Raw genomic sequence first — 15,073 nt, forward strand, 5'->3', positions numbered from 1 at the left:
GTGGTTTCACATTATGTATAATCGGAACGGGTGAACAAAGAAGGCTTGTAAGACAAAGTCCAAGAAAGGAAACTATTGAAAATAATAATAATAATATTTAAAATAAATAAATAAATAAACTGGGGATCAGCAAATCACTGCATCACATAATTGAATCGTAGACGGGCATCCAGAGCAAGAAGGCGGGCAACTTGAGAAACTGCCAGAAACCTAGACTGGCGAAAGTGTCACTGAAGGCTACCCAGGGAAGAGTATTGTCGTTTTTCAAATTGAAGACTTAAAAAGGTGCTTCTAGTAAGCGTGATGGGCGTGGATGTGTTCGTTTAAATCATCTGTTGAGTTTGCGTCTTTCCATCCGTGGACCCTTCCTTGAATTCAGCAATGAATTATATGACCCTCAAAGACGCGAGGGATATAAAGACGGAGACGACCCTTGACGAGAAATTCTTCTTACTGGCTTGTGAGAAAGGTGAGAAAATGCGCCTTGTGAAATAATAAATATCAATATAAATTTGTTTGGTTAATACCCAACGTTTGTTTAAAAGTAGTTTTTCACGGCATGCTCATTCATTAGCCTTTCGCGCCTTCCCGTGCACTGCCTGTCAATAAATTGTAATTTGCCGTTAGAAACTGTGAATCTTTGGGGAGCTTTGATAATGGGTTATCACTTTACTCAATTAAGTTGTGAAAATTCTCAAATAATGGTTGAATTAACAGATTGTTAGTGTTTCCATATAAAGTGCTCTGCTAACTCACTCTGCAGTGGGTCTTGCCCTTTGGGGGAAATTTTGTCGTTGGAAGTATCCCTGCTCCTTGTAAAAGAGCTGTTATAAGGATAGTGGGCTCTAGTGGCAGTAAGTTTTTCTGGCGAAAAGGCGACTGCCAGATGGTGAGCAGGTTGCTGGAGAAGAGGCGGGGTGGCGGGCTGAACATCGACTGCGTAGATATTCTTGGCCGCAACGCCGTTACTGTCGCCATTGAAAACAACAACCTGGACGTTCTGAAACTGCTGCTGGAGCATGGCTGTGAGGTAATACACAGGAACACAAATATAAGACAGACATACACACACAGACACACATATGCATATATGCAGTGCACATGTACATATGCCACTGGAGCCTAGGTGTCCACACATACTGTAACAGATAATGGACTAAATGGATTTCTCTTAAGGTCTCTATCCACCAGCGTAATTAAAGAAATATGTTAAGTACAATTTTGTCCCAATTGTTTTCTCTGGACCACCAAACAGTTAACATCTTGATGTTTGTCAACATAAGTTAGGGCTATTAAAACAGAAAATGGCATTTGGACTGATTGCTTAAGACAGAAACTGCAGAATCAGTGCATCAGTAACATTAAAATATCTATGCTAACCCCACTCTATATCTAGTACCTGGGTTGCATTGGCTCAACTGTTTCCACCCTGCATAATGTGTTTGCCCAGAGCACAGATGCAATCCTGGTGGCCATCGAGTTGGGAACGGTGGGTGCTGTGGACATGCTCCTCAACCACCGACCACGGAGGTTCTTCAAACTCTCCATTGCGGTTAGCGTCCTACCAGTCTCTTCACCAAGGAACCCAGAGTGGTTGCACAACCAAGTAAAACCGACTCACCTTCACAGCATAATAATCTTGTGCACAGGTTATTTTCATCCTGCATTGCACTAGCTGAGCTGCTTGCACTGGGAAGTGCAATGCATTAGCTGAACATGCAACTGATAGCCTCTGCTGGACTATTTTATGGTATTGTTTTCTCTAAAGCACATTACTTTGTTAAGGTCTGAAAGCAAAACTATACCAATGAAGGGCTGTTTAAATTGTGTGAGGATGGGGCCCTGTACCCCATTAGCTAAAATGTGCACACACTAGTCTGTTATAGAATGCATTTAAAAGGGGCCCTTGCTTCCTTTCATAACTCCCCAGTAGCAGCCAGTCAAGGCTCAGCACAAGACATCTGGTCTGAATTTAACATTAACATGGCTCTTATCAGATCTTCAGACATTTAGCTCCATGTGTGTTTATTTTTTTTCTGCCTTGGTAATTGGATCAAACAATGGAGTCTTTCAGACCAGAAGTGTAAACCATTAGACCAAAGTGTTTCAGGTCAAATCCAGACCAAGGTTCTCTACTTTGTAATAATAAATGCCAAAACAAAGTTGTAGCATGACGTATGAAATGGAAACTATGTTTTTTTTCTGGAAAGTGCTCGTGGGGGTTTCATGCGGTTTCTCTCGGTTGCCTTAGAAACTCATGCGCCGCATTCAGAACCCGGAGGACTCATCCGCAATGGACGTCACTCCGGTCATCCTGGCCGCCCAGCTGAACCGCTATGAGATCCTGGCCATGCTGCTGAAGAAAGACGTCTCCCTGCCACGACCACACGCAGCCGGCTGCGAATGCGCTCACTGCGGCACCAAGAGCAAGAACGACAGCCTCTGCCACTCCAGGCATGTGACCTGTGACATCACCCTGCACATCAATCCCACTTCCTGGTTTTAGTGGGGGGGCCCAAAGAGTCAAAAGAGTTTCTAGGAATAGGTAATTTAGTTTAGGTTCTGCAAGGGAAAAATGTACTGGGTATTCAATCCCATGGTACTGTTAATGACCACCACATGGCCTGTAAATCAGCTGCAGGAAAAGTGATTCAACCACACAGCTATGCTAACACTTTATAAAGATGCAAGTCATGTAGGCTTGTATTGAGCTCTCTTCAGATCTGTGGAATAGAACAGTAGAACGTATTGGGCTGGTCTCACAGAGACAGATTAATCTTAGTCCCGGACTACATTTGGTATTGAGAATCTCCATTCAAAATATAAATTAGTTCAGAACTAGGGTTAATCTGTGTCTGTGAAACTGTTCCATAGACTTTTTAGGTTTTGAATCCACAGCATGAATTTGTCTGCTTTTAAATGCCTTCTTTATGCTATTTATAAACAGACATGGGACAGTTCAGTGAACGAGCACAAAACACAGACGCTAATGGAGAATGCAGAGTCATCTCCTCAGGGTATGAGTTCAACAAAGCCCTGACCTCCATACTACATTCAACAGCCTCCCACAGGAGCCCAGCACGTTCCTCAGACAAACACTGGTGGTGTCCATTATGACAAGTGCCTTTCGATTTTCCACAAAATTCCCCTCAAATTCCCCTTTACTTTATTCTGCACACTAGAACATCTCTGTTTATTTCTCATCTTTCTTTCTCCCTGTCCCTCTATTTCTTACCTTCTGTCCTATTCTCACACTTTTTTCTGACTCTTGTTTCCTGTTGTTTGCTCTCTTTTTCTCGTCCCTCCCTCTTCCTCCCTTTGCCCTGTCACCCTCAGGTTTCGTCTAGATATCTACCGTTGCCTGTCAAGCCCTTCCTTGATTATGCTGACAGAAGAGGACCCCATTCTGAGAGCGTTTGAGCTGAGCAGTGACCTGACAGAGCTAAGTCTGGTAGAGGTGGAGTTTAGGTAAGGACAGCAGGGACAGCCAGGTAAATACATGTTTGAAGCAGAGTTCAGATGGTAAGACACAGGCTGAAGTATCAAGAACATAATAATCATAATCATCAACATGGGGGGGATAGCCCTTGCTAGTCTTGTCTGCAAGGATGTAAAAGGTAACAGGCAGTGTACGGACTCCAAAGCTCTGGCGAGACTTGATACTGTGTTATTAATTTAACACAGTATCAAGTCTCTCCATCATTCTCAATCATTCAATGTTTATTTGTTATAATGCTTTCAAAGTAAGGCTTTACACAGAGCACTTCACAGATCACATTCCATATAAATAATTATTGTGATTAATAATTATTTTGATTGCTTTGGTGTGCAGTTAGGGCATGCTAGTGACATGCTGTGTGACCAATACCTTTCATTATAACATGCAGATATAACAAACACAGACATATCTCTTCCAATCAGTGCTAGCTCTTCTGTAGCACTGTGTGGCATGTAGTGTAGTAAACAATCACTGGGTTATGGGCACATGCTTTAAAGAAGTACACACATATCAGCTTTTCATGTATATATGACAATGCCTTTAGCCCCAAAATGTATTCTAATCAGAGCAGCTGATTGACATGTTTCTGGAGCAGGAACTACTATGAGGAATTGGCCAATCAGTGCCAGACATTTGCCAAGGACCTCCTGGCCCAGGCGCAGAACTCCCGAGAGCTGGATGTCATCCTGAACCACCGGTCGGGCGAGGGCCAGAGGGACCCGGAGGGAGGAACGCCAGAGGAGCACAGCAACCTCAGCCACCTCAAACTGGCCATCAAGTACAACCAGAAAGAGGTGACTGACACTACCCCATGGGGGGGCGGACAGGCTGTTGCCATGACAACAAAGTGACCTTCTTTCTGAGAAGCCGATGAGCTGATGCACACAGGAATAGGAAATATAAATAATGAAAAGTGGGATCTCGCCACTGTAAGGAAATATAATATTCAAAAAATGAGAATAATCAATGTACATCATGGTCAGCATGTAGCCTAGTGGCTAAGATGCCTGACTGAGACCCGGAAGGTTGGTTGTTCAATCTCCGATGTTAGCCACAATGAGATCAGTGCAGCTGAGCAAGGCCCTGAACTTCACATTGCTCCAGGGGGGATTGTCCCCTGCTTAATCTAATCAACTGTACGTCGCTTTGAATAAAAGCGTCAGCTAACTAACTAATGTAATGGTCACAATATCTTGTATATGAGCAGTCTGTTTTGAATTTCAAAACTATATTTTAAAATATAATACCACAGTATCACTCACATTCCTGTATGTCTCCCTATCTCACCAGTTCGTGGCTCAGTCCAGCTGCCAGCAGTACCTGAACACGCTGTGGTTCGGGAAGAGGGCCGGGCACCGGCACCGGCCGGCGTTTCTGCGGCTCCTGACGGTGCTGGCTGTGGCCGCTCTGTGGCCGGTGCTCTCCGGCTGCTACCTGCTGGCGCCCCACTCCCAGCCGGGCCAGCTCGTCCGCACGCCCTTCATCAAGTTCGTCATCCACGCCGCCTCTTACTTCACCTTCCTCCTCCTGCTGAACGTCTACTCGCTGCTCTACAACAGCAGCAGAACCCAAAGCGTGAGCCCCAACCTGGGGGCCATCGACTACCTGCTCATCCTGTGGATCTGTGGTGAGGAAACCCGCCCTCCCTGACACACTGCTTACATTTATAATCATAATAATATGTTATTTTGCTGATATTTTTATCCAGAGTGACTTACAGTTGATGAGACTGAAGCAGGAGACAATCACCCCTGGAGCAATGTGGGGTTAAGGGCCTTGCTGAAGGGCCAACAGATGCATGGATCTTATCATGGCTACGCTAGGGCTTGGACCACCAAGCTTCCATGTTCCCGTCCTACCTTAGCCACTAGGCTACTGGCTGCAGGGCAGCATTTCTACACGGCTGTAGGCTCCACAAAGAAAGCCCAACCCCAGATTTCATCTTGTGAATATTCATCAAAGGTTTGACCAGGGACAGTACTGGCAGCAGTGGATATTCTGTCCATGAGCGAGCCTCTTTTTGAATATTCATAAACTATGAATTATTACATTACATTTTTTACATTATTGGCATTTGGCAGACGCTCTTATCCAGAGCGACGTACAGTTGGTTAGACTAAGCAGGAGACAATCCTCCCATGGAGCAGGGTTAAGGGCCTTGCTCAGGGGCCCAACGGCTGTGCGGATCTTATTGTGGCTACACCAGGATTAGAACCACTGACCTTGTGTGTCCCAGTCATTTACCTTAACCACTACGCTACAGGCTGCCCCCTGTAGCGTATAACTATAAACTATGGCCAATAGCACTGCAACCTTCTAGAATAAGGGAGAAGAGAGGGTGAAAGTAATGTTTTAGTTGACCATCTGCTTAGTATGTAGAAACTGTAGTCAGACTGCCAGGGGACTGGATCTCACAGGCAACAGCACTACTGCTGTTATGAAATAGTTATGGGTCTTTTGGGGTATAGATCTTCCAGGATTAAGCAATCTTTTGATATTTTTCCCCATATGCTTTATTGCTTTTACTGGATGGTGCCATGGAAGTAAATGTGTTTGGATTGTAGGCACCAAGCATTTATTACTCTGTCAGTGTCCAGATGTGTTCTTGAAAAGCTCAACATACATTACCTGCATACATTTTCAAATATGCAGCTGACATGCATGCTGACTTAATGTCAGAATATATTTATATTTTTAGGTAAGTTACAGCTACTTTTGGGATAGCGGCCCCAAGCGCACAATTCAAAGAAAAATTGATTGTGGTTGTTTGTTGTTTTTCACTGCTGTTACTGTTATGTGTTTAGGTCCGTGTCATGTAATATGTGCACGTCAATCAGGCTTGTCGCCACTCATCTAATCGAGATGAGATCCATTTCACTGACAAAAACTAGTTTACTAATGCTGTGCTTCAGCTGTTAAGAAACAGAAGGGGCTGAGAAGCAGAAAATACAATTCATCTTCACTCTGACAGGAGGCTTTCCCAGATACAAGGCCACACATTGAACAAGGAGCAGCCTCTGGAGTTTCAATTTCTCTGTTTCGACCATACATAGTCTACCCATGTAGCCAGATGCCTCTTTAGTGTAGAAATCTGATTCTGGTTTCAAATCACAATAAAAGTAACAGGAACAACAGATACAGCCAAACGAACAGGTTCCAGTCCAAAATGCAAGCATTTTGTGAGACATATTTTATGATCAATATTTAGATATTGAAATGTGCATGTATTTTAAATAGTCCTTAGATCTTAGATCTAACCTGCAGATTCCTGAGAATTTAACAAGCCATTTAAAAATATACAGTAAAATGACCAGCGTTAATTGAACTCTTAACAAAGTAGATATGAGTCCAATAGGGACTGTATGTATTCTGTAGAGTTGAGTTAACACTGAACATTTTACTGTGTGCACTCATATTTAAGCAGAATTTTGTTCCATTTTGAATAGACATTTTAAAAATTGTATGTGATCTGCTGGAATTGTACCTGCGTCTCAGGCAGTGACAGCTTGTTAAAATTCCTGGATTGCAGTTGTGGTTGGAATGAAAACACAGGGGTACTCCAGGATCGAGTTGGGGAACCACTGGTCTCAGGCAGTAAAGCATTTCAAAGAACTATTTGACCAAGTTCTGATTATAATGTACTTCATATTATGTGGACCAAATTATATCCATTAGGAAAGCCAATCATTTAAATGTTATATAATGACATGTTTTGAATATATTCTGAAATCCATATTTCTCCACACCGAGCTGTACAGTATTAGTACATCCGGGATGTCTTGTGTTAAATGCATTCTGAAAATGGACAGCAGGACATGTCTGTAAAGTGAGCCCAGAGCTCTCAAACAGCAGAGTGCTATTAAGCACTTCCCCCAGTCTGCATATGAGCACTCTGTACTGTAGGCTATAGCCAGAACGTCACAGTGCTGTTTTTAAAATGGAAGTAGATGGTCCAGCACTTTCGAAAAAGTAATTTATGTAGGTATGTTGCACGGAAGAACCAGGGGACGGCACCAAAGTACCAAGTGGTGTGCAATAAAAGTATACGCCCAAGGAAAGAAAAGCAGAAATGGAAGAAAAGAAATCTCAGAAGTAAAGGGGGAAGAAAAAGAAAGGAGTCCAACTTCACTTGTGGTCTTTGGCCCTCTCTAGCAGGCTTGGTCAGCTATTTCCCTGGTTTGCAGAGGAACAGCTGTGCCAAATCAACGCACCACACAATCCTTAGAACAATAGAGTCCAAAATTAGGTCTGGATAGTCCACTGAAAATGGATAAATACCAAGTGATATGTTGTGAGTTCTTCAATTGCACGCAATTCCCTCTGTGCCTTCCCCCACATTAGTATTTGAAACCACAGGTTAAGCTTTTATCCAGCCTTAATGCATGGTTGATTGTTTTCTGGTTTTACTGCCTTGCCTTGGACAATCTGACTTGGCCTTTCTAGTCTGGTTCCTTTTGTCTAATACTCTTTGTCTTTTCTTGCCAAGCTTGTCAAATGTGAAATGACACTGACAAAGGATTGTATCAAAAACGTATGTCAGTTACTCAATTAAAGGTTGTTTTGCAAGATACAGTGTGCGGGAGTCCAATTTCTTTTTGAATTTCTTTTTCTCCCAGCACCTGTTATCTAAGCAAGTGTGCAAACCTTTTTTCCCATTTACACTTGTAAAATATAAACTCTTTATCCTTTCTGAAAACATGGTGCTCCCTCTAACAAAAATATATGAAATACCCAAAATAAATGGGCCTACATTTAAATATATATATTTCCTTTTAGTGTTTGCATGGCCATTTCTTTACAAAGTTGTCCTTGTTGAAACTAGACAGGGTATCAGACAATACAAGTTTAATATACCATACCCAACTGTGCCATGGTTTTCATGATTAATGACTATGCCATATGAATTTAAGTCATACTGTAGTTTCAATTCTGCCACATTTGGATGCAGTGGGAAACTTGTGTGGATAGTCATGGAGCAAGATTAATGTACATTCCCCCCATGCTTAGTGCCTGAGCCAGATGAAGGAGCCTGGGTGATTATTAAGACTGAATATCCCAGCACGTCAAAGGGGGGTAATAATTCTGTTACATCTCGGCCTGTTTTAAAGATCAGGGGAAGGAAGCGTGGGATTTTTCCTGAGGGATTATGGGTTGAGCGGATCAGGCTGAGATTGTGTAAAAACTCTTGGCAGGGCAGGGAGAATATGGCCACAACTCAGCAACATAATTTCTGGTGGTGGTGGACTCTTGGAGATATTGCGTCAGATGATGTCAGATTCAAAGTTCCTGTGGCTGATGGAAGCAGAAACACAAGGTTCCTTGGATCTTTGTTTCAGATTAAAACCCAGCAGCGAACGTAAACCCAAAAGACCAGCTGAGGTGAGATGTGTGTGCTCAACTGAATTAATTGATCACACAAGATAGGGGGGGTCCCTGTTCCAGATAGCATCAGGGTTCTGTTTAATATTACTTTGCGGCAGTTATAAAAATTGTATTAATCATCACCACAGTGGATGCTCACAGCAGTCACTCAGCATCCAAATCCATTTGCAGGCCTGCCTGCCCATGGATATTGGCAGAGGCAGGAACTTTAGCAGGAAATTTAGCAGGAACAGGAAGTAATGCAGTGTGGCATCCTGCTGATGATAAATTATCTCTTGCTCCCCAGGGATGTTATGGGCAGATGTGAAACGGTTGTGGCACGAGGGCCTAGGCAACTTTTTTTCCGAGTCCAGAAACCAGCTCAGTTTCATCATGACCTCCCTCTACCTGTCCACCTTCACCCTCAAGCTCGTGGCCCACAGCAAGGTACAGAGGTGCGAGCAAGCTCATACCAATACGGCTGTTTCATTATGCTGCCATTACATTACAGACCAATAGAGCCCATTACGATTACTGAAGCTATACAGTAGTGAGAGAGAGAGAAAGTCTTTGGTACACAAGATATTTTTCATATAATTTTGTTCTGAGATATTTGTGTTTATTTTCTTTGTTTTTTGCATTAGTAAAAATAGCACATTTGAGATCTCCAAACATTCATTTTCCAAAAAGTTAAGAATTACAAAAATATTATTATTAACATATATTTTATTAAATATTATAAAAAAGTTAATATTACTTTTTAATAATAATATTACAGGGTTGTTGTGCATTTTGTTAAATAAAAGCATTATGCAGACACATTGTCACATTCACAATACTGTTAACAGTGAAAGCATTGAAGCAGTGTCATCTTCTGCCAGTTATGGAGAAGCAGCAGCAATGTAGTTTATGTTTAAGTGGGTTGACTTCAATTCAATTTTGCTCCATTTTAGTTTGAATACAAGGAGAACGTGGTGGACCGGAAGAACTGGGATGCTTACCACCCCCTTCTGGTGGCTGAGGGTCTGTTTGCGTTCGCCAATGTGCTCAGTTATCTGCGGCTCTTCTTCATGTACACCACCAGCTCCATCCTGGGCCCTTTACAGGTAGAGCTAGCAGGACATCCAACTCCGTGGAGGAGCATTGATGTTATGAACTCAACTGTGCATGAAGAACCCTACCTGCCTGGCAATGCCATTAGCTGAGCAGAAGCCACAGCCTTCTAGACTCCAGCCCTCTCATTGTCTACTTATTTCTCTTTTCTCTCTGTTTTGCTTGCTCTGCCAATAACCTGTTTTTAATAGTCTGTGTTTTGTATAATGAACCATCTGCAAGCAGCTCTCCATTCCTCCTCTTGTTCCAGATTCATTTTACTGTGTAGCGCCAAAGGCCCGAAGCAATCAACAAAATATTTAGATATCTGTCATTTCCATTTCCATATACTGGCTCGCTAATGGTATCTCTCATTTTCACAAATAACACCATCTCACCATTCTAACATCAACATGGTTTATTGGTGGTAATTGAAAATATAAAAATACCCAGAAATAACCATGAAATTTTACTTATCCCCTTGGTGGTGAGGTCTTTTTTCCATGGCCGATAATATGTTTACACACAATATAGTCTTCCATCACATGCTCTCTTGGGCGTTACCCAGACACCCTGTCTTTTTGCACAATTTTTGAATTAGAACGGTTTACTTTACCAGTGCTGCCTACCAACTCATAGAGACAGGGGGAACTCAGGGGAACACCCAGGTACATGCAGACACACTGTACTCACTTTGTGTGTACTCACACACAAATGCGCACAGAGAGGTGCACAAATCCACTCACACACACACACACACACACACAGAACATGCCCATTCTCTATCTCATTCCCTCATACACACACCCACAAATGGTCGCAAACTACTACAGACTTAGAGTCCTGGAGCCCAGTTGTGGAAAGAGAAAAGATAATTTCCTGGAATTATCCATGACCCCCCACATACACCCCCCTCCCCCACCCTCTGCCAGTGGTTCAGCTACCTCCCCCCACTTCTTCAGAAACAAGCTGCCCAGTTCTAGTCCTTCCTTACTCCTACCCCACTACCCTGCCCCCAGATGAGAATCACAGCTATGTAAAGAGGAAGTGAGTCTGGGGCTTTGGCCCACCCTGTAAGAAATGAGTCAGTTTTGGGGTGTGTGGTTTAAACTGAAACGGCAGCCCCGCTGGAAAAGTTTCCTATTCAATCAAAGACGTAACGCTCTTTTAGAAAAATCCAAGAAATGGGGAATGGTATGTCTGAGAATTGTTGTCCCTGGGCTGAGGGGGGAGATTTTAATACCTTTGCAAGGAATTGGTTTTCCCTTCTCATAATTTCCGAATCCTCACTGTTTTACTACAATTAATAAAAGGTTATCTAAAAAAAAAGTGTCTAAATAACTTCCCATTGTTGCCTTTAACAGTTTGGGAATATGGTATCATGTTGTTGTTTTTGTGAGCAGATATCGATGGGCCAGATGCTGCAGGAGTTTGGGAAGTTCCTGAGCCTGTTCCTGCTGGTGCTGGTGTCCTTCACCATGGGCCTGACCCAGCTGTACGGCGGGGATGAGGGAGGTTCGCCCGAGGACCTGCCAGCCGAGTGCAAGGACTCGCCAGAGTCCTGCGAGCAGAATAACGATGCCTTCAACTCGTAAGCCAGTCCACGCTAACCTCACAACACCGACCCTTGTGTCGTGGAAACCTTCTGCATGAAAGGAGAAATGACACCAAACTTTCCAGAATTTGAAAATTAAAATTGGTGGAAAGGTTGCAGTGCGAGTGAAAAGAAAACTTAATAGAAAGCGGTCTTTGTAATGAGGTAACGGATGGCACTTTTCATACTCGGCACTGGGACCACTGGTCATTTACTTTGGATTAATATTAAAATGCTTGTGATGCTTTCTCATCAATATTCATGTAAGAGCTCTGCATGAATCCAGAAGACTCATTGAATTGTTTTCCTGAGGGATGTGGCAGGATGTAGATCTGTTTTTGGTGAGTCACTGTTTACATGGAAAGAACTGGAGAATCACAAAGTGCCTCGAGGAGAAGAAATACTTGGTTATTCAAACATTACATCTTGAGGGCCGCTAAATATTGAAACATCAAATTTGTCAAGATAACCAATTACCACTGTCCCCAACCGAGCAGTCTCCCCTCCTCTGCCGTAGGTTTCTGGGCACCTGCTATGCCCTGTTCTGGTACATCTTCTCCCTGGCCCACGTGGCTCTGTTCGTGACTCGGGTGAGCTACACAGAAACATTGCGCTCCCTGGTGGGGGCGCTCATCGTAGGGACGTACAACGTGGTGGTCGTCCTCGTCCTCACCAAGCTCCTGGTGGCCATGTTGCACAAGAGCTTCCAGCAGATCGCCGTGAGTAATGGACTGAGCCACGTCATGGGCCGGTTAGAGGGGAAATGTTTATTGAGCTCGTTGGGAGGGGTGCCTTTTTTCCCTTCTCATAAAATATGAGTTCCCTTACACCCACTTGGGATGGCTTGTAGGAGATCTTAGTTAAATAACCGTTATTTTCTTACCCTAGCTATTTACCTTGGATTCAATCAACATTTGTCCTGAACTTTTAACTCACAGTACCAGTTGGAAGCATGGCTGTTGAGATCTGGGATGCTGTTAAAAGCTATTTCTTTCTAAATGGGGGACATCACATCTGATCTGATTGATTTTATCATATTTATCACTTATTTTTCTCTCTGAGCTTCACTGTTACCAATCAAAAATGTCTTCTCTTCCTGTTTCTGCCTCTATGGTAATGTGTAATGGTGTATAATGGAAGGAAAGATGAGATAGCACAAGGGCAAGATGTGAACAGGACTTTCAGAAGGATGATGTAGTATTACATTACATTACATTAATGGCATTTGGCAGATGCTCTTATCCAGAGCAACATACAGTTGATTAGACTAAGCAGGAGACAATCCTTCCCTGGAGCAATGCTGGGTTAAGGGCCTTGCTCAAGGGCCCAACAGCTGTACGGATCTTATTGTGGCTACACCGGGGATCGAGCCGCCAACCTTGCGGGTCCCAGTCACGTACCTTAACCACCACGCTACAGGCCGCCTAGTATAAATTGTGATGCAATCTGTTCCTGATTCCTGATGCAATCAGGGAAACTACCTGATTTTTTATTTCTTTAGTATTGGTTTAAAATGTAAATTGTTGTTTCATATTCCAAGGTCTATTGGTATGACTTTACTAAATGAAAAAAAATAATTTCTTTTCTTGCTCTGTTCTCTCTTAGAACCATGAGGACAAGGAGTGGAAGTTTGCCCGGGCAAAGTTGTGGCTGAGCTACTCCGATGACAAGTGCACCCTCCCTCCCCCCTTCAACCTGCTCCCCTCCCCCAAGACTGTGGCAACCTGTCTGGGGGAGTGGGCCTGCTCCTGCACCCCCTCTGGAAAGATACGGAGACAGAACACCCTGAGGGTGAGTGCTACAAGTCATGTTCTCCTTTTAAAGACAAGCTGACATGGAGCCGATATGATGTATACACTAGTGAAACGGGTCTTTCAGGGGGTGTTTTTGAACGGTGGGGAGTCAGTTGAGGATGTCATTGGTATATGAAACTGGAAATAAGGATGGGCGCCACTGTGCGAAAAGGATATTGCTTGGAGGGGAATGGAAAGTTGACAGACATTTGAACGGCAGACAATGACATTAAATCGTGTTTGTCCTTTTCCCCTTTACCTTCTCTTACAAGTTTCTTCAAGAAAGGCTTACTTACAGTCCCAGTTTGCCATTGTTGAGATTGAGCTCAGTAAAAAGTAATTCTGTTGGCATTATTTTAGTCTAAATATTATCCTATTGAAAAATCTACAGAGGGTTACATATTTACCACCACAACTATCTGAAGCCTAGTTTTTTACTTGTTGTCATGCAATATTTGTGTTACAAAATATAGAACTCATTTCAAAATCCCCTCTGCACATTACTAGCCTCCCCACAGGAATTACACTGTTCCTTGCAATAATGCATTCCTCTAAAAGGTGAACAGAAGCCTTTCTTCTGTTTATCCAGGAGAGCAGGTCCCAGAGGAAGAAGCTGGACGAGAGCTATCAGAAGACCATGTGCTGCCTGGTCCACCGCTACCTGACCTCCACCCGAAGGGAGATGCAGAGCGTAGGCAGAGCCACCATGGAGAGCCTGCAGGACCTGCGGCAGGAGCTCTCCAAGTTCCGCAAAGAGATGAGGGAACTGATGGGCACCAGTACCTCCAAGCAGGCCACAGGCTACCCCGAAAACTGAGACGTCCGTTAAAATTCAAACGTACTGGAATCCAAAATGCATACAAGTCATGGATTTCATAACACATCCCTCCTTACCTGTTATTTCATCTGGAAGAAAATCCCAAGGTACCCCTCGCACGCAGTGAGCAAATAAGTACCACATTGACCACTAGGGGCAGTATAAGGTAAAAAATGCCAAGGACCTTGTTTATCTTGAATATATTTCACACACACCCGAGTTTGGAATGGAGAATGGTATATCAATTTTCAATTGTAAGACATATTTAAATGCACTTTGAACATGAAAGTGGCACTATTAGGCAGAAACAATGGCATTTATCTTTGAGGAAATGTATCTACTTTGAGACTGTATAGTTTGTGGGAAAAAGGAGTCAGTCAAAAGGAAAAGAAACATGTAGGCCAAAATAAGAGATAATTTTATCTGAAGTACACAAGGAAAAGGGGGATTGTACAGGCAAGAATACTGTTTCAATCCAGGGAAAACAACAGCTGCCTTGCCAAACCTGACTAATGTGTTTCAGACACTTCTGAATTATAAACCCAAGATGATAACTGTATTTTTTGGTAAAATGCCCTCTTGATCTGATAATAATTTCACTCCAGTATCTACTGAGTCCTTATGCACCAAATTCACATTTAAGAATCATATTTTCTGTATGTGGGGGTGAGATGGTTCGTCTTCAAGCTATCTTAAAAAATGACAAATGCAGTATACTATCTGAAATCTGTGTGAAGGAGCAAAACCTTGTTTTCATTAAATCACACACTAGCTGGTTCAAGATGGAATTTTTGCATATGCACCAAAAAAGTACCCCTAGAGAGGAATTGCAGCCAGTAGGAATTTGTGCTGGTTCAGGTCTAGTTTCTGCAAAAGCAGTATTTGTTCTTTGTTCCATTTCTATTTTTCCACTACAT

General features: G+C 43.0%; 1 protein-coding gene across 2 annotated transcripts; it reads left to right on the top strand.

The window, feature by feature from the left end:
- The first annotated feature begins 910 nt into the window (after nt 1–910).
- LOC133128179 (short transient receptor potential channel 1-like) lies at nt 911–14,937 on the top strand. Of its 2 annotated transcripts, XM_061241507.1 has the most exons (10): nt 911–1,030; nt 1,451–1,552; nt 2,252–2,454; nt 4,095–4,293; nt 4,790–5,126; nt 9,168–9,307; nt 11,356–11,543; nt 12,064–12,265; nt 13,152–13,337; nt 13,929–14,937. In XM_061241507.1, the coding sequence occupies exons 2-10, from the start codon at nt 1,505–1,507 to the stop codon at nt 14,154–14,156; spliced, it is 1,731 nt and encodes a 576-aa protein (XP_061097491.1). In that variant the 5' UTR covers nt 911–1,030; nt 1,451–1,504; the 3' UTR covers nt 14,157–14,937. The 2 variants fall into 2 exon arrangements, with proteins under 2 accessions (XP_061097491.1, XP_061097492.1); XM_061241508.1 differs by lacking the exons at nt 911–1,030; nt 1,451–1,552; nt 2,252–2,454; nt 4,095–4,293 and adding an exon at nt 9,814–9,966 and having other exon boundaries at nt 5,017–5,126; nt 9,168–9,315.
- Nucleotides 14,938–15,073: the final 136 nt, after the last annotated feature.

Source organism: Conger conger, chromosome 5 (genome assembly GCF_963514075.1).
Source record: "Conger conger chromosome 5, fConCon1.1, whole genome shotgun sequence".
NCBI classification, from domain to species: Eukaryota; Metazoa; Chordata; class Actinopteri; order Anguilliformes; family Congridae; genus Conger; species Conger conger.

Coding starts and splice junctions, on each gene's coding strand:
- LOC133128179 (XM_061241507.1), top strand. CDS start 1,505: ATGCTCCTCAACCACCGACCACGGAGGTTCTTCAAACTCTCCATTGCG. Junction 5,127..9,167: donor GCTCATCCTGTGGATCTGTG/GTGAGGAAACCC, acceptor CTTGCTCCCCAG/GGATGTTATGGGCAGATGTG. Junction 9,308..11,355: donor AGCTCGTGGCCCACAGCAAG/GTACAGAGGTGC, acceptor TTTTGTGAGCAG/ATATCGATGGGCCAGATGCT.